The 20,722-nt window shown below is 34.3% G+C and overlaps 3 protein-coding genes across 5 annotated transcripts; 1 reads left to right on the top strand and 2 right to left on the bottom strand.

Moving 5' to 3' along the window:
• Window positions 1-1,581: 1,581 nt before the first annotated feature.
• On the bottom strand, window positions 1,582-4,297 carry LOC143580045 (chromophore lyase CRL, chloroplastic-like). The gene is made up of 9 exons (XM_077063187.1): window positions 4,076-4,297; window positions 3,953-4,002; window positions 3,198-3,258; window positions 3,064-3,099; window positions 2,733-2,783; window positions 2,550-2,642; window positions 2,165-2,269; window positions 1,988-2,080; window positions 1,582-1,904 (listed from the first exon to the last, which is right to left on the bottom strand). Exons 1-9 carry the CDS (start codon window positions 4,232-4,234, stop codon window positions 1,752-1,754), a joined length of 801 nt encoding a protein of 266 aa, XP_076919302.1. The 5' UTR covers window positions 4,235-4,297; the 3' UTR covers window positions 1,582-1,751.
• Window positions 4,298-8,754: 4,457 nt separating this feature from the next.
• On the top strand, window positions 8,755-13,641 carry LOC143580035 (calnexin homolog). Its single transcript, XM_077063178.1, has 6 exons — window positions 8,755-8,937; window positions 9,222-9,291; window positions 11,447-12,576; window positions 12,675-12,746; window positions 13,149-13,262; window positions 13,371-13,641. The coding sequence occupies exons 1-6, from the start codon at window positions 8,839-8,841 to the stop codon at window positions 13,518-13,520; spliced, it is 1,635 nt and encodes a 544-aa protein (XP_076919293.1). The 5' UTR covers window positions 8,755-8,838; the 3' UTR covers window positions 13,521-13,641.
• A 1,424-nt stretch (window positions 13,642-15,065) lies between these two features.
• On the bottom strand, window positions 15,066-20,220 carry LOC143580034 (uncharacterized). Of its 3 annotated transcripts, none has more exons than XM_077063175.1 (11): window positions 18,897-19,065; window positions 18,649-18,760; window positions 18,333-18,557; window positions 18,166-18,248; window positions 17,263-17,363; window positions 16,804-16,927; window positions 16,405-16,696; window positions 16,131-16,301; window positions 15,738-15,962; window positions 15,431-15,664; window positions 15,066-15,330 (listed from the first exon to the last, which is right to left on the bottom strand). In XM_077063175.1, the coding sequence occupies exons 1-11, from the start codon at window positions 18,941-18,943 to the stop codon at window positions 15,103-15,105; spliced, it is 1,842 nt and encodes a 613-aa protein (XP_076919290.1). In that variant the 5' UTR covers window positions 18,944-19,065; the 3' UTR covers window positions 15,066-15,102. The 3 variants fall into 3 exon arrangements, with proteins under 3 accessions (XP_076919290.1, XP_076919291.1, XP_076919292.1); XM_077063176.1 differs by having other exon boundaries at window positions 18,649-18,765; window positions 18,897-19,064; XM_077063177.1 differs by lacking the exon at window positions 18,897-19,065 and adding an exon at window positions 20,172-20,220 and having other exon boundaries at window positions 15,067-15,330.
• Window positions 20,221-20,722: the final 502 nt, after the last annotated feature.

Here is a 20,722-nt window from a genome sequence, read left to right as displayed (position 1 = left end):
GACCTGATCACTTTTTAATCATTACTTGATGAAATTTCTAACCAATTAGATTCTGTCACGTATCATAAAATTGTTGGGCCGGTAGTTTTTTTCAAAAGCATCGTCAGTGTTATTTAGGCTTTCGACGAGATTTTATTTTCGCTTTCAACAAGATTTCATTTTGCTTCGATTTTGGCTTCCCCTAAGTTGTTTTGCACAAGTGGCAAAATCTGGTTGGTTAAAGATATCTTCTGAGTAATGATTAAAATGTGATCAGATCAACGAGGTCTAAGAGTGGACATCATAGAAATTGATTAGTCAAATGGACATTGTGTTGGCATTGATCGGTCAAATGAACATTTTGGTTATTTTTCCAACTTCTATATGTATATTTAACTAGCAAAATAGAAGTCACGCGTTTTTGTGGATGTAAATTGTCTGTTTCGATGTGTTCGTTAAAATTTGGTCGGTATAGCTTCGCTTCATTATAGCACCGGAACTCATTTACTTGACCAACCAATTTTCAAATTGTTCGTTTTATAACTCATTGACTCGGTCACTTATTAATCATTGCTCCGACAAAACTTTTAACCAACTAAATTTTGTCATGTGTATAAAAATGCCGGGTCGCTAGTTTTTTTTAATACATCGGAGCCAACAGGGTTATTTTTTAGGCGCTCGACGAGATTTTATTTTTGCTTTTGATGAGATTATTTTGGATTCCGCTGAGATGTTTTACACAAGTGGCAGAATCTGGTTGGTTAAAAATATCGTCGAGTAATGATTAAAATGTGATCAAGTCAATGAGCTTTACGGATGAACTTTATGGTAATTGGTTGGTCAAATGAACATTTTATCGACATTGATTCGTAGTCAATTAAATCGTGAACTGTTTATAAGGAAAATTAAACTATTTATAACTTATAAGGAAACAGGAATTAGTTAGTTTGACGTGGACTACTAATATGTGGCCACATGGTCATTCAAGATCACTCATTTGTTAAATGTTATATAGAGCAACAAGCTTTTGATTAAATAAAGTTTTAGATGTGTATGTTAGTGAAGTTGGCCACCATTTTGCACAAGGTATGAGTTTTTCTTTTTCTTTTTTAAAATTTTTCATAGCAATAAAAGCAATATCTAGTCTAATCAAATATCAATTTTGTCAAATAAAGCTAGCAGATCCTAACCAAGTAATCATGGTAAATTGGTAACGTTTTATTTCTAACTTTTTTTTCTAATTAAAAGAATAGAAATTCAATAATTACAGAAAGTTATTGACCTTGATAACTTTATTCATATTGTTTATACTTTAAATTAGGTGTGGTGTAGCAAGAGACCGGCCCAATATGTCTCGCAATTATTATGTCTCTCATCGATCCAGTGATGTATTAGTTGTGTATCGTCGGACATAGACGTCGAGTTAACATATCCATTTCATTTTGACCTAAATCATATTTAACAATTTGACAGTTCAGCTTTGACGGTTTAAATAGATATCTATTTTCATTTTTACAAACTCGCTGGTTTGTTTATCAAAACAAAAGGAGATTAAACAGTTCAGTATACACGACGAGTTTCAAATTCGAAACTGTCAACCAAACCGCTAAACCACCAACCAAACAAACCATATAAATTTCAAGAAGAATCAACACCCCGACTCATTTGCAGCCATAACTATAACGGTTGAAAGAAACTAACTTTTGTATACTTTAGAAACAAAATAGAAGGTTAATTGGGTAGCTATATACTAAAGATAAAGTAACACGCAGTTACTCTTGCAGAACAAAGGAACCTTCGATCCTCTTACCAATTGAAAGCGGGAAATTTAAAGTGGATAACATATCAACAGAAGTATATGCAGGTCCGGTTGCAGGTCCTGGTGCAGGCTTGAATTCATAAGGACCATTTTTCACCCCCCAAACCTGCAATAAGTTAAAACGAGTCAACTTGAATTGTATTCTATTAGAAAAACGGTCAAACGGGCCAAAATGTGAAATAAACTAACTTGTTTCCCTTCATCGTCATAGCCTCTGTCCCATGTATGGATCTCGTTATTCTTCAAAACCGCTAGTTCCGAGGTACAATATGAGGCTCCATTCTGCTTGGAAAAAAAATTGAACGTGTGAACGATAGAGAGTTTATGCGGTTGAAATAAAACAAAAAGGAGTCAATAGTTTAATACCCATGTATTGGGGAAGCCATCAGGTGGAGTTGAGCCCTCGTATAAGCATCGTTTCCCTCGTTCACAACGGTTAAGATATATGGTTGTTAGATGTTCTGCTACATCCTGCATGTTTAATAATATTGTAAGCTTAGTTAAAACATATGTCCATTGACAGGTTATTTTGGTAACTATTAATGATAGTAATTTCAAAAACTGTATAAAATTTTTAAGTTGGATAAACAGACCACAGACCTAACAGTCTAACACTCAAAACTGGTTTGGATACCAAAATAATTACTAAACAGTAAACACAAGCGTATATAATAAGATTTTCCAGCAACAAGATCTAAAGTGTATGCGTTTGATTAAACTAAGAATACAAAATGGGTGACGTGAATCTTACCCCGATAACTTCTTCCGGCAGGGGACGCTGGTCCCTTGCACGGTCACAAAAGTTCTTGTACTCTTCTGCGTCCCTGATGGCATATGTACTCAACTGAACATGTCACAAAAAGTTGATGACTGTTAGCATTGATATAGTTATAGAAATGCAACAAATAAAAATTTATACGGTCATATTGCATACCTCAACATCACATTTCATCTCTTTTGGGCATGGCTTCACCATACAAAATCTCTGCAATGAGCCAGCTGTCAGAAATAATTAACAGAAAGATCTTTCGTAGACATAAACAATGGTAACAAGGCCAGAGAATAAAATCAAGATGGTGTATCTTCTTTCATTGAAATGGGATTCATTTTATGCCCATATAACTTCATGAAAGAATAAATATTTGAAAAGGGAAAATGAAACCAAAAGATCACAAACTTAACTTAAAAACCTGTGTTTAAAAGGCTACGTCTATGATCTGACATACATTCTAGCAAAAATTCAATATATGAAAAAACTAGAATACCTGTCTAAATGGCTTATGAGGAGTTCTCCAAAATGCCTGAACAATACAAGAGTAAAACACTTAAACATTGCATAGCAGTACAAAAGGTAAGATTCTGAAATACACAAGTTGTATTTTCCGAGTAGTGTACTAACTTGCTCAAAATATAGAACCTTTGATCCATCCACCATATCTGCAGCTGGGCAGCAAAGCCATCTAACAAAATCCAACAAACAAGTGCACCTTGTCAATAAGTTTACAACCTTTCTAAGCTCAAGTTCACATCTAAATTGAGGTTTTCAATTAGCAATAGGCTGTAAAACGAACCGAACCGAACAACACCTTGTTCATATTCGTCCGTTAAGCTTTTATTGAACAAGCAAACGCCGAATGATTCACAAACAACTAAACAAACGAAATTCCTTGTTCACGTTCGTTCATAATGAACTTGTTCATTAACGGTTCGTGTACAAGAACGAACATAAACGAACACAAACAATGTTTATTTAATTTGGCAACCGAGAATGGCCAATCTCAACAGTTCGGTCCGACTACCAACTTTGTGTTGATGTTTTCTTTTACCTACAAATTAACCACATAATACTCATATATATTTTTTTGTTTTATAGTTAATAATTCTGCTTAAATCTATATTACCATACTAAAAGTCATTAAAAAGTATTAAAAACCTTTACTAAATAAACATAAACACATTATAAAACGTTCACAAACACATTTGAACAATCACGTTCAATTGTTCATGTCCGTTCATTTACTAAACAAACGTTCCACCGACGCGCAGACATTCGGTTCGTCTTGCATCCCTAAATCGAGCAACATCACATTTCTCAATCAACTTAGCAGTTAAGCAAATTGTGACAATAATATCTATAATAATAACAATCAATACCTTAAATTAAAGAAATTATCGGGATCTTTAGACGCCTGTGCCTTCGAAAACTGCAAATTAAATACAAAATTCTCATAAATCAGCCACTAATTGTGTGAATAATAATAATAATAATAATGAGACCTTTTCGCCGGTAATTGAGTGAGAAACGATGCGAGCATGGTCCCAGCGAGTGGTGGACTTGGTTAAGCGTTTGATCAACAGAGCACCGCCGATTAGAACGAGTGTCTTCACCACTAATCCACGAGCCCTGCTCCACGTATTTGCTGGTCCTGTACACATATGTTCAGTGATTGTCTAGGGTTTAGATTACTGATGAAAAGAGGGATAGAATAATAATAATAATAATAATAATAATAATAATAATAAAAGAAGAAATGTAATGTCAAGGTTACTTTTTGGGGAAAGACTGTATGTATTGTTATAATGTTATGTTTTAAAAATAGCTATTCATTTATTCGGACTATGTGGTGAAAACTAGAGATTAATCAAGATTAATGATAGTTTTACGGGGGTGTATGAGATTGTTTATTTTTATCAACTTATAACTTATAAACTTTTTAAGAAGTAATAAGGTGTTTGGGATTGCTTATATTGTGATAGAAAAAGTTTCATAAGTTACAATGGTGTAACTTATTAATTTAAAAAAAGTTATAAGAAAGTAAAATAAGAAATCCCAAACACCCACTATATATACACGTATATATTTTTATATGTAATTTTCAGTTTTATACATATGAAAACACGTTTTTGTTGGAAATTAGCTAGAATCTCGTTGAAAACCCCTGATTTTGGCAGGAATCTCACCAGAAACCGCCGATTTTAGATGAAATCTCGCCGAAAACTGCCAATTTTGGCTAGAATCTCATTAGAAAAAAACCGATTGAGTCCGATTAATCCTACTTTGGGGGAATTTGATCATTAACTGATTAATTGGGCTATTAGCCCAAAGTTAATCAGTGAAGTGGGGATTAGCGACTAATCAAGGATTGATCGGTGCCTGATTGGGTTTGTTGCAAAACTTATTGTATAACTAGAAAGGATCATGCACGGTGAAGCGGGTGTTTAAACATAGTATTTGATAATCACGTAATAATTATGGGTGTAATGGTTCAGTCCGATGTGAAACACGACACGATTTAAGGTGGGTTCGACACGACACGAATAAGTATATGAGTTGAGTTAAAGTTTTATGTGAAAATGAGTGTGATTGGTGTGGAATGGAAGTGTCGTGAACTCCCCTAATTATAGCAATTTTTGGAGTCGGTCGCGTATCACGATAACTCATCACCTGCAGAAGCTGCCACGTGTTGACACGTTGCCTGCCATGTTGCGGACACGCGTCTTCAGTTGCTTAACCTAAACATCACGTATCGCGAGGGTCGTCGCGTAGCGCGACACTACTCTTTCTAGGATTTGGCGAGACATCCATCGCGTAACGTGATGGGCTTGTTTCTGATCCATCGCGTAGCGTGATGAGTTGGAAAATTGGATTTTTCATTTTTAGTCATTTGTCTTTGGTAGCCTTTCATTTCTTGACCTAACTTCTATTTCCCAAAAATACTAAGGGGCCTCTCAAGCTGCTCGCGACGATGCGAGCGTGCAAAGTGCGCCACACTGCGTCCGTCGTCTGAGCCCGTGCACGTCAAGTGCTTCACACCCTCGCTAAAACCACTGTATGAGTCTTGCTACATAAAAATATTATAATATGAACTCATTTTCTTATAATGAGCTCACATTATCATTATTAATATGGGAGGCGTATTCTCTTTCATATTAATATTCATATTAATATCCATGTTTTACTTCCTCACCATATCTTGAATATATTTTTGGTTCTTTAACTATTAAAGTTAATATTTTTAGTTTAAAGTTAATATGAGATTTTTCGAGATGTTATAAAACATCTAAAAGTAAATGTATAAATTGAAATAAACAAAAGTTTACCGACCAAAAAGTACACATGTGAAACATTGGTGGCAACGTTGAAAGAACCAAAGTTTGTAAGTTGGCTTAATATAGTATTATATGATAATTTTTAATACAACTGCAATAAAACTATTCATACTTATAAAACTATTTTTATTGCTGTTTTAATGTTAATTTTTTTATATTAAGTTATTTTCAAAAAAATTAATGAAACAATCACAAAACTTATTGTTATTTAGTGTTTTTTTTTTCAAAATTGCCTCTTTTATAACTTTTAAACAAAGTACACTTTATTTGATTTATTAAAATAAAATGTCAATTATGTGTTTTTTTATATTAAGTTATTTAAGTTATTTTCAAAAAAATAACTTATTGTTATTTTCAAAAAAATTAAGTTATTGTTAAAATAAAATGTCAATTATGTGTTTTTTTATATTAAGTTATTTAAGTTATTTTCAAAAAAATAACTTATTCAATAAAATGTCATAATTGACACTTTTTTATATTAAGTTATTTTCAAAAAAATTAATGAAACAATCACAAAACTTATTGTTATTTAGTGTTTTTTTTTTCAAAATTGCCTCTTTTATAACTTTTAAACAAAGTACACTTTATTTGATTTATTAAAATAAAATGTCAATTATGTGTGTATTTTCTTAAAATAAAATGTTTTATGTTCTAGATTTGGTAAGCATGTTTGTCTTTAGCCCATGTCTATCCCTAATAGGCCGAGGCCCTATACAAACGAATAAGAGGCTAAAAGACATTAAGAAATAAACCGGGCTTAGACGTGTGAAACCATGGTTGTCTTTAGCTCATGTCATATCCCCTATGGCTCTATGTAAACTTTCGCTCGTTAATCATTCTCTCGGTTCTATCAAACAAATGTAGAGATGCTAAAAAAACAGGCCCAGAACCGGTTAACTAGAAAGTAGAAACCAAACCGGATCAGTTCACATCTAAAACCGGTCTCAGTCAAACCGGTTCTCAAATCGAACCGACAGTTCGTATAGCGGGTTGCCTTTTTCACAATCAAACCGGTTTTAAAACCCCCTTTTTTTCCCTAAAACCGGTTTTAAACTGAACCGAACTGTTTGAATCGGTTCGATTTGTTGTATGCTGAAACCGGTCTCTAAACCAAACCGGTTTTGACCATGCAAAATCCAAACCGGTTCGGTTTGAAAAAAAAACGGTCATAACAAATGATTTGTAGGACTTGACTAAGTAATTCAACAGCCTCAGACGTAATAAAACCAAAACAAACAAATGCAAATAGTATAAACATGTGTTGGTTGTCAGACACGTTTTTTCGTATATAATCACTTTGCATAAGACGACTTTTAATACAGGCTAACCCGTCATGAAAACACGACCCCTGAGCCCACAGAAAACACAACTCCCAAACCCATAGCATGGAAAACCCCTCTTAGATCTATACACATTAGCTTCCTTCTTTTCCATTCAAATACTATAAATCATCAGCTAGCTAGTCTAAGTGTTAATCTTCGGGGCTTCTATTAACCCTATCCAAAATACCCATATTCCAAACATAAAAAACCCCACACTACACATATGGTAATTTGAATGAGTAAATTGCTTTTTTCGACCACTTGATATACGTCTTATAGCTTTCGGTTAAAAATGAAACTTTTGAACAAATGAACTTTGTATTTTAAATTTGTTTGCGTTTTGGATGGAATTAGTCTAAGGAACCAAAACCACAAACAAATTTAAACTTTAGTGGAAAAAAAAGCAATTTACTCTCATTTTTCTGTTTTCTTTTCTTTTATTTATTTATTTATTTTTTTCTTAACTTTTTAAATCTTTTTATTTATTTTATTCCTCTTAGAATTAACTCACATATTTAACTAACAAATGATTAACGAATCAAACACATTACATTTTACGAGTTTATTTTTCGTTTGGTACCCGCTACAACGTGTGAGTTTGAATGTTACATAATAATAATAATAATAATAATAATAATAATAATAATAATAACAATAATAATAATAATAAAAATAAATAATGAAACGAATGTCTCGAAACCCTTATTCTATACTACAAATGTATTCCTAGGTATGCTCTTTTGTTTGCAATGGTGAATAAATGAAACCTGAAAACATTTCGCTCGCTTCAACGTGATATCAAACCCACATGTTATGAGTAGGAGCTTACATCAGATCAAATAACGGATTATTCGGTTCAGATTTGAAATTTTTAAGACCATATCCGAAATTTGATCTGATCTGATCCGATCCGAATTGGGGGTGTTTCTATCTTATCAGAATTCGATTCGAACTGATTTTGGATGGATTCAAATCGGATTCGGATAATTCAAAACAATCCAAATAGCACGAAATAAACTGTATAACAAACATTCAAACAAACATCTAAGTAAATAAAATTACATAACCAGCAAAATGAAATAAAATGTACACAAACATAAGTCAAAATTCAAACAAAATTCTAATTAAATCCATAATCCATCGTAATTCTAAAAAATTAAAACAATACACGAATAAAACCAAACTTTTATTTATTCCGATATCCGAACAATCCTAAATTTTTAAAATCCCTATCCAAATTTGAATTAGTTAATCTGGTTTTAGTTCCAGTTCGAATTTTATTTTTTTCAGATTTTCTGAACACCCCTAATTATGAGACGTAAATCAGACGACCGAAGGTAAAAAAGAAAACAAATTATTCTAATTAATCCAACCCAAGACACAATCCACTAATCCCAGCTGTTGATCTCAGTCATCCTGCAGGCAAACAACGCCATGCGTTCTCATCCTACGTGTCAGGTCCTCATTGGCTAGTTCGACGTGGTATGTGTTATCATTGGCCGGATCCAGTCGACAAAACCACTCTCTCAGATCTATTAATATCACATTAAAACTTCCACAATTCAACACCAATAACAATAACAACACACACATATACATACACTCTCAATGCTTAATCCAGTAATGAAGATGAATTCGTTACTGCTCTGTTGCTTGATTTTAACCGGTTGTTGCTTGTTTTCACAGATCTACGCTTCATCTGATGCTGTAAGTCACCTAATTTGATATATATATATATATATGTATGTATGTATGTATGTATGAATGTATATATAGAGTTTGGATCAAGTACAAATGAAATTAACGTGCTAATTGTGAGAATCAAGTAGAGTAATTATATATATATATATATGCATGTATATATATACAATATATATGTATGTGTGTGTGTGTATATATATATATTTGTATGTATATATATATGTGTGTATGTATTATGGATCTGTGAGGTTTGAATTAGTTAGTGAATGATTTGATTTGTTATTTGACAGGTGTTTTATGAGTCGTTTGATGAGTCGTATGAAGGAAGCTGGATTGTGTCTGAGAAGGAGGAGTATTCTGGTGAGATTTTGGTTAAATTAGATTGTAATTACATTTGTTGATGATATTATTATGGTGAATTGAATGATTGATTGTGATTTGTGAGGTTTGAAGCTGAATGTGTGATTGATTGTGAAGTTTGAAGCTGAATGTGTGTTTGATTGATTAATTATTATTAATGATTTGATTTGGAATATTGGATTTAAGAAGCTTGTAGAGTTTTGGGATAACTGCTTGCTTGATGATTGCATTGCTTGTTTAAGAAGTTAAATGATTTGTGAATTGATTTAAATTTGAAGCTGAATGTGTGTTTTTGATTGATTAATTAGGGCTTGGTTAATGGTTTGATTAGGGATATTGATTTTATGGAGGTTTTTAGGTTTACTGCTTGATAATTGCATTGGTTGTTTAAGAAGTTAAATGACTTAGGATGATAATTTGGTGAATTGATTGAAATTTGAAGCTGAATGTGTGTTTGATTGATTAATTAGGACAAGGTTAATTATTGATTAGGAAAATTGAGTTTGAGAAGTTTTTTAGGTTTTCTGCTGATTTAGTTACGAAAATTGAGTTTGAGAATCATTTTAGGTTAACTGCTTGATAATTGCATTGCTTATTTAAGGAGTTAAATGTTTTTTGGTATCCGTGTGCATGTGACGGAAGAAAACAAAGTGAAACGAATGGTTTGGTTTCGTTATTAGTGTTGTTAATAATAATAATAATAATCTGGTGAATTGGTTGATGTTTGAAGCTGAATGTGTGTTTGAATGATTAATTAGGGCGTGGTAATAGTTTGATTAGGAATATTGATTTTATGTAGCTTTTTAGGTTTAATGCTTATTGAATTTTGAAGCTAATGAGTGGGAATGATTATTTATTTAGGGCTTGGTTAAATATTTGATTAGAAAAATTGAGTTCGAGAAGCTTTTTAGGTTTTATGTTTGAGAATTGGATTGGTTGTTTAATATGTTAAATGGCATTTGGTAGGGGTGTGTACCAAACCGGAAAAGAGCCGTTTGGTTTTATGTTTATGTAAAATTAAACTTATGGTTCGGTTTTGATTTTGCATGCAATAAAACAGAAAAAGACTGAACAGAATTTATTGATTTTCATTTTAATTATTTATTTTAAGTTATTTTAAGTAGTTTATAAGAGTTTAATAAATTTGCAACTATAAGATTTTGGCTCAAATTCATTATTTTGGGCCATTTTTTCAAGATTAAATGGGAAAACCGAAAAACCCGAAACTGAATGGTTTTAGAAAATACTTTTGCTTTTTGGTTTTACTAATAACCGTTGGTTTCGGACCAAACTTTTTGCGTCGGCCCAAAATTTTCAAGCTTAAATGGTAAAGCTGAAACCGAAATCAGAAAAAATTGAAACCAAAAAACCCAAAACCGAACGCTTTAAAAAAAATCAAAAACCGAAGTTTAAGTTCTGTTTGTTCAGTTTTATCCCAAAACTGACCCCAACAGAACAGTGCACACCCTAACTTCTGGTGATGTTATGGATCACCATAACTGTCTCACTTCTATTATGTATTACCAAAAATCTGCCATAAAATAAGAAATATGAGCCTGCAAGCCTGTATTATTCTATTATGTATTTACCATTTCCCCCAAATTTCTTGTTTAGTGGTTACTGTTGCCTTGTAAGATGGACGAATTTCATGTTCTTCAAACAAATCTTTAACTAACCAGTGGATCACCATAACTGTCTCACTTCTATTATGTATTACCAAAAATCTGCCATAAAATAAGAAATATGAGCCTGCAAGCCTGTATTATTCTATTATGTATTTATCATTTCCCCCAAATTTCTTGTTTAGTGGTTACTGTTGCCTTGTAAGATGGATGAATTTCATGTTCTTCAAACAAATCTTTAACTAACCAGGGGATCACCATAACTGTCTCACTTCTATTATGTATTACCAAAAATCTGCCATAAAATAAGAAATATGAGCCTGCAAGCCTGTATTATTCTATTATGTATTTATCATTTCCCCCAAATTTCTTGTTTAGTGGTTACTGTTGCCTTGTAAGATGGATGAATTTCTTGTTCTTCAAACAAATCTTTAACTAACCAGTGAATCAGTGATCATGTACCGTCGTCATGCATTCAAGTGCATGTTAAGATATGAACTTGTTATAAACTTACAATATTTTATGGTCCACAGGTGTATGGAAGCACTCAAAGAGTGAGGGACATGAAGATTACGGGCTTCTTATAAGCGAGCAAGCTAGAAAGTACGCAATCGTCAAGGAGCTAGAAAAACCCGTTGAGCTCAAGGATGGCACAACCGTTCTCCAATTCGAAGTTCGTCTCCAAAACGGGCTCGAGTGTGGTGGTGCATATTTAAAGTACCTCCGACCACAAGAAGCTGGCTGGACCGCCAAGGGCTTTGACAATGAGTCACCTTACTCAATCATGTTTGGCCCGGATAAATGTGGGGCCACAAACAAAGTCCATTTCATCTTAAAACACAAAAACCCCAAAACTGGCGAGTATGTTGAACACCATCTCAAATTCCCACCAACTGTCCCGTCAGACAAATTGACCCACGTGTACGCCGCTGTTATTAAACCCGACAACGAGCTTGTAATCTTGGTTGATGGAGAAGAGAAAAAGAAGGCCAATTTCCTCTCATCTGAGGACTTTGAACCCGCTTTAATCCCAGCCAAAACCATCCCCGACCCGGATGACAAAAAGCCCGAAGATTGGGACGAACGTGCTCAAATCCCCGACCCGGAAGCCACAAAGCCCGAAGACTGGGATGAGGATGCACCAATGGAGATCCTAGATGAAGAAGCTGAGAAGCCCGAAGGGTGGTTGGAAGACGAGCCTGAAGAAATTGATGACCCGGAAGCAGTTAAGCCCGAGGATTGGGATGATGAGGAAGATGGTGAATGGGAAGCACCCAAAATCGACAACCCGAAATGTGAATCTGCACCCGGGTGTGGTGAATGGAGGAGACCGTTAAAGAGGAACCCAGCTTACAAGGGCAAATGGCACGCTCCACTTATTGATAACCCTGCTTACAAGGGTATCTGGAAGCCTCGTGAGATTCCTAACCCAGAATACTTTGAGCTTGAAAAGCCCAACTTTGAGCCGATTGCAGCGATCGGTATTGAGATCTGGACCATGCAAGATGGAATCTTGTTTGATAACGTTTTGATAGCGGGCGATGAAAAGACTGCAACTGAAATTAGGGATACGACATGGAAGTTGAAGTTTAAGGTTGAAGAAGAGAAACAGAAGGCGGAAGAACAAGCAGCAGCAGGGTCTGATGGTCTCATGGGAATCCAGGTATAATTATATTAAAAAATCTTTAAAAACATTCATTTTCTTTATTTTACAGTTTTTTTTTTTAAAATCTAATTGTTTTACTTCAATTTCTTTTCCAGAAAACTATGTTTGATGTTCTTTACAAGTTAGCTGATCTGCCTTTCTTGGGTGACCACAAGGACAAGGTTTTGGTAAGTTTTTTATTTCATTCCGGCTCGTTTAAAGCTCTATTTTTAAAGCTCAAGATTATAATTTAAAATTAAATTTGTATTTATTCATGCACATATATAATTACATTTACATATTTATATACATGTTATTTTGTATGTATAGCGGATTTAATAGTTATGCCAAATAAGAGTTATAATATTCGTATAAATAATAAGCTCGCGAGCCTGTTCAAGCCTATTATTTTCATATATTTTTTGTTTATATCTATTTATAGTTATAATTTTGTTTGTGTTGCGGATTTAATAGTTATATGTTAAATGAAAGTTATTTTATTCATATAAATAATAAGCTCATGAACCTGTTCAAGCTAGCGGTTAACTTTAAGATTATAAACTAAAATATGGTTTATTGTGATATTGCAGGAAGTTATTGAGAAGGCCGAGAAACAACCAAAAATAACAATCGGTGTGATTGTATCGATTGTGGTGGTGATCTTTAGCGCGTTGTTGAAGCTGTTGTTCTGTGGGAAGAAAGCGGTAAGTAGCAGCCTAACTTAACTTACCCTTTGAATATAATAACTCATGAGGTCGGGTGGGTCGGTTATCTGGTCAATCTTTTTCACTAATTGAATTTGATGTTTACAGGCAAAGAAGGTGAATGTGGCACCGGCGAAGAAGGAAGAAGCGGAGGATTCAAAGCCCGCAGAAGGTGAAGAGAAAGAGGAAGAGAAGAGTGAGGATGCCGCAGCAGCAGGAGGAGCCGCGCCCCGTAGGAAGACGAGACGTGACAACTGAGTGTCAGTGAGAGGAGATTAGACGATGTTTTTAATTTTTTGTTTTTGAGAATTGGAAGTTGTTTTTTGTGGTTTAGAAGGCAAGAGAAAGAGAGAAAAGATTGTATTGACTTTGAGGTGTAAATGAGAGATTTGTTATATCTAGAATCAAAGCTTGTAGTAGTTGGTAGCAAGTGATTTGGTTTTATTATTAATTAACATTAATTTGCAACAAACAAGGTTTGATTTCATTTTCTTCACTATGGAGCTCAAAGTTTTATCTATAAAACACAAAATTAGCCATTGTAGTAAACAGTTAACTCAAGTTTTTTACATAGGTGAGGGTGACACTATGTAACTTTCTTCGGACGAGTCAAATGCGTCTAGAGACGGGCTTACCCTTAAACTTTCATAGTGTTATTTGTACATAAAAATCTTGCTCCCAAACTAGTGGTGAACAAACCGGTTAATTGAAAATGGTTATTTTCAAAACCAGTTAATGGTCAACGGTTAAATAACGGACAAGAAACCCCTACCAGGTATAACCGGTTTTGGGTATAAGCGAATCAATTAACCGGTAAATAACCGGAGAAAACCGGGTTTAAAAAATAATTAAAAAAAAAAAACAAAACATATTTCAGAGATCAAAAACAACGGTTTGAACCGGGTAAACCGATTAGTGGTGGACCTATCACTAACAGTTAGGATTTTAGGTTAAACCGGTTAACCTATTTGGTTGTGCACCTCTACACTACAACTACCATACAGTATTTTTTTCATTCAATAATTCCTAGAAATATACATATTGATGAATAAGTAATCATTCTCTTTATATTATAAACCATATATATATTTTTAGGGAAAAAATCTAATACAATAATACCTTAACGTACAATAGGTACGTGAATCCATTTTTTCACGAAATCGATCCATAAAATCACATCCAAACATCTCGGAATCGTCAATACATATCCAATTAATCATTGGTTCACCGAAAAAACAGTTTTGAATGGTTAATCCAATTAATCATTGGTTCACCGAAAAAACAGTTTTGAATGGTTAATCGATCAATTTTCACTTTTTTCACGAAAACCGTTTTAGAGCGTTTTATGCCTTTGGTTGAGCGCTTAGTACTTTTGTCTTTGTTTTTTTTTTTTTTGCCTTTGAACGTCTCGCGTACCTATCGTACGTTAATACATTAGGGTACAGTATCTACCCAAATAATTGACATAAACAAGTTTCGACAAATAATATATTTGGAATATAATATATATATAATATAATAAGCTATATCGGATACATCGGTTATATAATCGGGTAAGTAGGTCTATGCTATCGGGTATATCAGAAATCCCAAACCCGTCCCAAACCCTAATGGGTCGGGTATTACCCGTCCCATTTATGTCGGGTTTCGGGTTTTCCCATCGGGTTCGGGGTTCGGGTTTTCCATTGAGTTCGGGTTTCATTGCCAACCCTAAGATTTATAACTCATATATTAAAAAGTCAGGTCAACATATGTCATTTTAATGGCATAGGAGCAACATCCAGCAGAGTGTAACAAGTTCAAATTTACAGAAACCAGATAACCAGAACATGGAAAAGATTCAAAGCATTACATTCGCCATAGCACGAAAGAAAGAATCAACCCAAGCGCGTTGCTTTCCTGACACACGTGCACGTAAACTATGACACGTCAACCTTTTGAGAATTCTCGGAGGAATAATCGCTTTGGGCGGATTCGCGATAGTATCATTCGGTCCAAGATTGTCTATAGGCGGTCGTTGTTTATGATGACCGGTCACACTTTGGTACGCCATCGTCAATGCTAATGCCTACACATCAAATATGTAGTAAATACTTTACAATGTTTAAAAAATAGACAATTCGAAAACTAAATGAACCCGTTGAGTCCAAGTCTCCAAGACAACTTACAATATGATCATGATCGGGAGGAGCGTAAATGCCAGTTGTCACGGTACTTCTTCTTCGAGTTCCATTAATGGGCGGATCCTTTATTTTCTCAAAACCAACGGGAACTACCATAACCGGCATCCCAACTAGATTACCCACACAAACCTTTTCCCAGTCAGTAGCATTCCCGACAAACGCATCGACCGTAAAACTCTCCTTTACTTCTCGTATTAGCTTTCCCCGTGCTCTTTGCGACTGTCATTAATATAAACAATCTCCACATATTAACCATATGTTATTGTGGATGAATAGATAGTAAATGATGTACCTGTATGTAATCTACAGCTGGTATTACGCGGGCCCGGCGAAGTTCAGTGGGCCACTGATCTTGGGCCTCGAACTCGTCATCTTGCCCGGTTCGTTGCCAAGTGTCGAAGTGAGCTAGCATATCAACATCCATGGTGAAGTTTAAGATCCCTTGAACCGAGTCGACGGTGTAATTGAGCTTAAATGGTACCATTTCAACTCCCTTTGATCTAAGCACATTAACCACCTACCAAAATAATAATAATAAAGGCAAAAAAATGCCTTGGGTCAACCCATGCCAGCCCGATCGATGGGCTTTTTTGTTTCAGCCCGTTATCCGACCCACCATTTTGCCAACTCATCCAACTATTTGTCAAATTAAATAGTTCATAGATCATAAGCTAAAAATACTCACCTCCATCTCAGCATCCTCAATATATCCAACCGTAAGCTTCGTGATGTCTACCGAAAACGGATCATCAAGAAATAATTTTCTTGAAGAAAAGTCATCGGGATCTTTACCCCGAATAACATCTAAAACAATCGCGCAATCAAACGCACTTCTACAAAAAGGACCAAGTTTGTCCTTACAAAAAAAAACATTTATTAATAATTAATAAAATAACATAAACATAAAAGGTGGCAATAAAACCATAACCGAAAACCGGATATTATCATTAGTTCATTACCAGGCTCTCAGACAAACTCAACACACCGGTTCGACCAACTGCACCAAAAGTTGGCCTCAACGCAGTCACACCGCACCGAGCAGCAGGGTAAGTTATCGAGCCAGCTGTCTCGGACCCGATTGCAAAAGGAACCATACCTGCTGAAGTGCACGCAGCAGGCCCGGCTGAAGAGCCCGTGGTGAACTCCTCAATGTTCCATGGGTTTCTGGTTCGACCACCGAACCAAATATCATCATATGCTAGAGACCCCGTAACCAGTTTCCCGACAAGAACCGCGCCTGCAGACTTTAACCTGCATTCGCAATGTCTATATCTTAACGGGCCAAGTGAGATGACTTAAAAAGGAAACGGGCCAAACGGGTTGAAGTATCTAGAAAGGTGTTTAAATTGTTTTCATACCTCTTGTAAACCCAAGCCTCGATGTCGAGAACTTGATTTTTGAATGTAGTCGAACCCCAAGTGGTTTTATATTCAGGAACCGCAATGATGTCCTTTAGCCCGTATGGTATCCCATGAAGCGGGCCTATCATTTTAGTAAAGTTTTGTTAAAAACCAAGTTCTCATGAATGATATCAAGTGATTTATATATTCACTATTGAACGGGTCGACCTTAATTAAACGAGTCGCGCATATTTAGTTATATAAGAAACGGGCCGAAAGTCACCTCAAGTGCATTATAACATAGTTGAAAGGAAATGGGCCTATCATATTAAACACGATATTTCTTTTGTAAAAATTTAAAACAAAAAAAAAGATGGACAAAAAAAGTGTTTCGAGACCATTTTGACCTGTTCAAACGCTACTCGTTTGACTAGAACCCGTTTAGACTTTAGACCAAAAGCTTTTTTGTCGCAATACCTAAGTCGACTCCTTGTGCGAGTAATTGATCGGCCTGTTTTGCCTGCTTGTAGGCAAGATCCTCAGTAATGGTGATCACCGCTTCCAACACGGGATTGTATCTATAATAATATCATGAAAAAGCACACTGTCATATTATGCACGATATATATATATATATATATATATATATATATATATGTATGTATATATATGTATGTATATATATGTATGTATATATATGTATGTATATATATGTATGTATATATATGTATGTATATATATGTATGTATATATATGTATGTATATATATGTATGTATATGATCAGGATCAAGAATCATGTGAGAACTATTTTGAAATTAAGAACTTTGAGAACCATTTTGAACCACAAAAAACCCAAAAATAAAAGAAAACATAAAAAAAACGCAAAAATGAAAAAAGTAAAAAAACCAAAATTCTTATTTATCATCCCGGTTTCATAAAAAAAGAAAAAAACATCTCGGTTTAGCTAAATTATACACATATGTATAATATGTACATATATGTACATGTTTTTTTACACATATGTACAGTTTAAGGTACATGATAATGTACATATGTATATATTACGTAACTAGAGATTAAATGAAATTATACACATGCGTATAATACGAAGTTTATTTTATAAAACCGGAATGATTTATAAGAATTTTGGTTTTTTTACTTTTTAAAAATTTTTGTTTTTTTTGTTTTTTTTTTTGTTTTATAATTTTTTTTAAATATTTTTTAGAGGTTTTGTTTGTGGCTCAAAATGGTTCTCAAAGTTCTCAATTTACAAAGGATTCTCTTAGGATCCTTACCATATATATATATATATATATATATATATATATATATATATATATATATATATATATATATAATTTGAAAGCAAGCAAAATGACCTTTTTAGCCGCTTTAGAAAGACCCCGACAAGCTCCTCGGACGAAATTTGTTTCGTTCTTATAAGATGACCGAGTTCAAGAATCTATCAATAAGAACCAAGCTTAAATAACACACTATTTATGCATTTAGCTAAGGTTGGGATTTAGTTTAGTGACGGTTAACTTACGGTCATGAAGGCAATATCTTCTTCATTTTCGGGCCTTGTAACGCCCGAAACAGAAGGATAACTAAATGTTTTCGCATCATCGTTCACTTCTTCTCGTTTCCACTCGGAATTGAAAACTAACGGAGACGGGTAGCTTAATCCACCGTTTTTAGTAGCTACTATTTTCCTATTGTCTCTAATTATAGGAATAGTAAGCTCTTTCGCACCCTTCTCGATCTCGAGCATCTAAATTTTAAATAATAGTAAATATATGTAAATTATTTAATCATAATGAACATATAAAAGTAGCTTATCATATTACAAATTTACAATGTACCTTACTGTCATTAAAGAACTCTGCATCCAACATACTAAAACCGCTTTCAAGGCCCGAAGCGTCATTTATATTATTTGAACGTTTTACGCATCTAGAAAACTCGGGGCTCGCACTGTCCTGATCAAAACTGAGCACATTTAGTCAAATAACATAAAATAAAATTAAAAAAAAAACAAAAAAAAAACAAACTTGATATGAGTGATGGGCTGCGGTCAACGTTTGCGCAGCGTATCGAATGCGTATTTTACCTGAAACATATGGTTCTAGAAAGACTTGGGACATTCTGGAACAACATTTTTGTGATTTTATTACATGTACTCACCTGCTTTGCAAATGTTGTTAAAACTAGAAATATGCAGCTTATTATATGTTCAAATTAACAACCGGTCAGTTCCAATGCATGGACACAAAAGTGGTCACTGATAATGTTGTGTTAGTGACACATAGGGTTGCAAACGAAATGAGCGTTCAGCGAACAGTGAACTGAACTGTTCGGTGTGAAGTTCGTTTAGTTAAATGAATGAACATGAACAAGGGTTGCGTTCGTTCATCCATGTTCGTAAACACGTTCGGTAATGTGTTCATTTTTTTTCTTCTCTTTTTTCTTAAATAATAAGCGTTTGTTTGCGTTTGTGAACAAGTTCAATTCGTTAACGAATGAACGCGGACTAAGATTTTCCGCTAAGTTAGTGTTCATGAACCGTTCATGAACAAGTTTAACGCTCAATGAACGAACATGAACAAGGCTTCGTTCATTTCGTTTGCAGCCCAGGGACTGACACAAGTTGGCTTTTGTATCATAAATGGACAGTGTTGGTTGGTCAACAGGTCAAACCCGACACAAACACGAAAATTTAACCTAATCTTTTCTAATTTTTGTCATTTTGATCTTCTAAAATTACAATCTTATGAAAAAAAAACTACTTATTTTCATCTTTTATTCATAGAATACCAAATAAATTTAAATAATGACACATCTTTATAGATTATAAAAATAAAAATAAGTCAGGCTGTCAGGTAGGACCAGCCCAACCTTTTTAAAGGCCTAAAGCCCTAGCTTGAGTTTAGGGCCCCACGACCGGGTGACCGTCAAGTAGGGTTATTCAAATTTTGAAATTTTAAAGCTGAATTCCAAAACTACCGGTTCGTATACAAAACTCGAATTCGGTTGGTTCTAGTAAAAATAAAATCAAAGTACATACATAGTTTCCGAAATTCCAAACGAAATTCACAAACTCGAATCCGATTCAAAGTTTAAACTCCAAACTCGAACCGGATGCTAACCAACCCAAAACTTCGAAAACCAAATTCAAATTTCGAGTTTTTCGAGTACTATTCGAATATTAAACACCTCTACCACCAAGTCAACCAATGACTTAACTAAGTCAACCCTGTTAACTTCTAAGTTCTAAGTTCTAAGTTACTTCTCAGTTTACATATCACAAACTTCAAACTAGAAACAATATAAATACAAATTAATCTAAACATTAATAAGTTGATGAATAATAATAATAAGAGAGTACCATAATAACTGGTTACTTGCACAGGCATCAATGGAAGTTTGAGAACATAATAATATGCAACAAAAGTGAATGAGTATGACACGTGGTGGCCTGAGAGAACACCTGTTGGTTATGTTTTCAGGCCACATGGCTGCCGGTGAGATGATACACGAATCTGGTGACTGCCTTGTTTTGCAGTATAATGGTTATCTTAAGGGAAAATTCCCAAAATAGCAAAATAAATAGCCGTAATCTCAAGATATTCTCAAAATAGCCCGTCTAATTTGGACTTAGCAGACGGGATCTGAAAAAATCCTCCGGCCAATAAAATTTAGACAAGTATCAAAATCCGACGAGAGTTTTAAAAATATTGGGGGACCAGTCCATATTTTCTATTAAAAGTTCTTGAAATTAAACAGTCTTGCCAGACGGCCTTTTAATGTTTCCTAACGTGTCCCCACAACTTCCACAAACATAGGAAAATGTGCCTTTAAATTTAGTATTTCAAGACGCATTTAGGGTGAATTTGTACCAATAAGATCATAAATTTATAAATATTGAGGGATCCCTCC

The sequence above is a fragment of the Bidens hawaiensis genome, unplaced genomic scaffold (assembly GCF_021521415.1).
Source record: "Bidens hawaiensis isolate Kalapana, Puna unplaced genomic scaffold, B.hawaiensis_p1.1 tig00030204_1, whole genome shotgun sequence".
NCBI classification, from domain to species: Eukaryota; Viridiplantae; Streptophyta; class Magnoliopsida; order Asterales; family Asteraceae; genus Bidens; species Bidens hawaiensis.
This window is presented reverse-complemented; position numbering and strand designations above follow the sequence as displayed.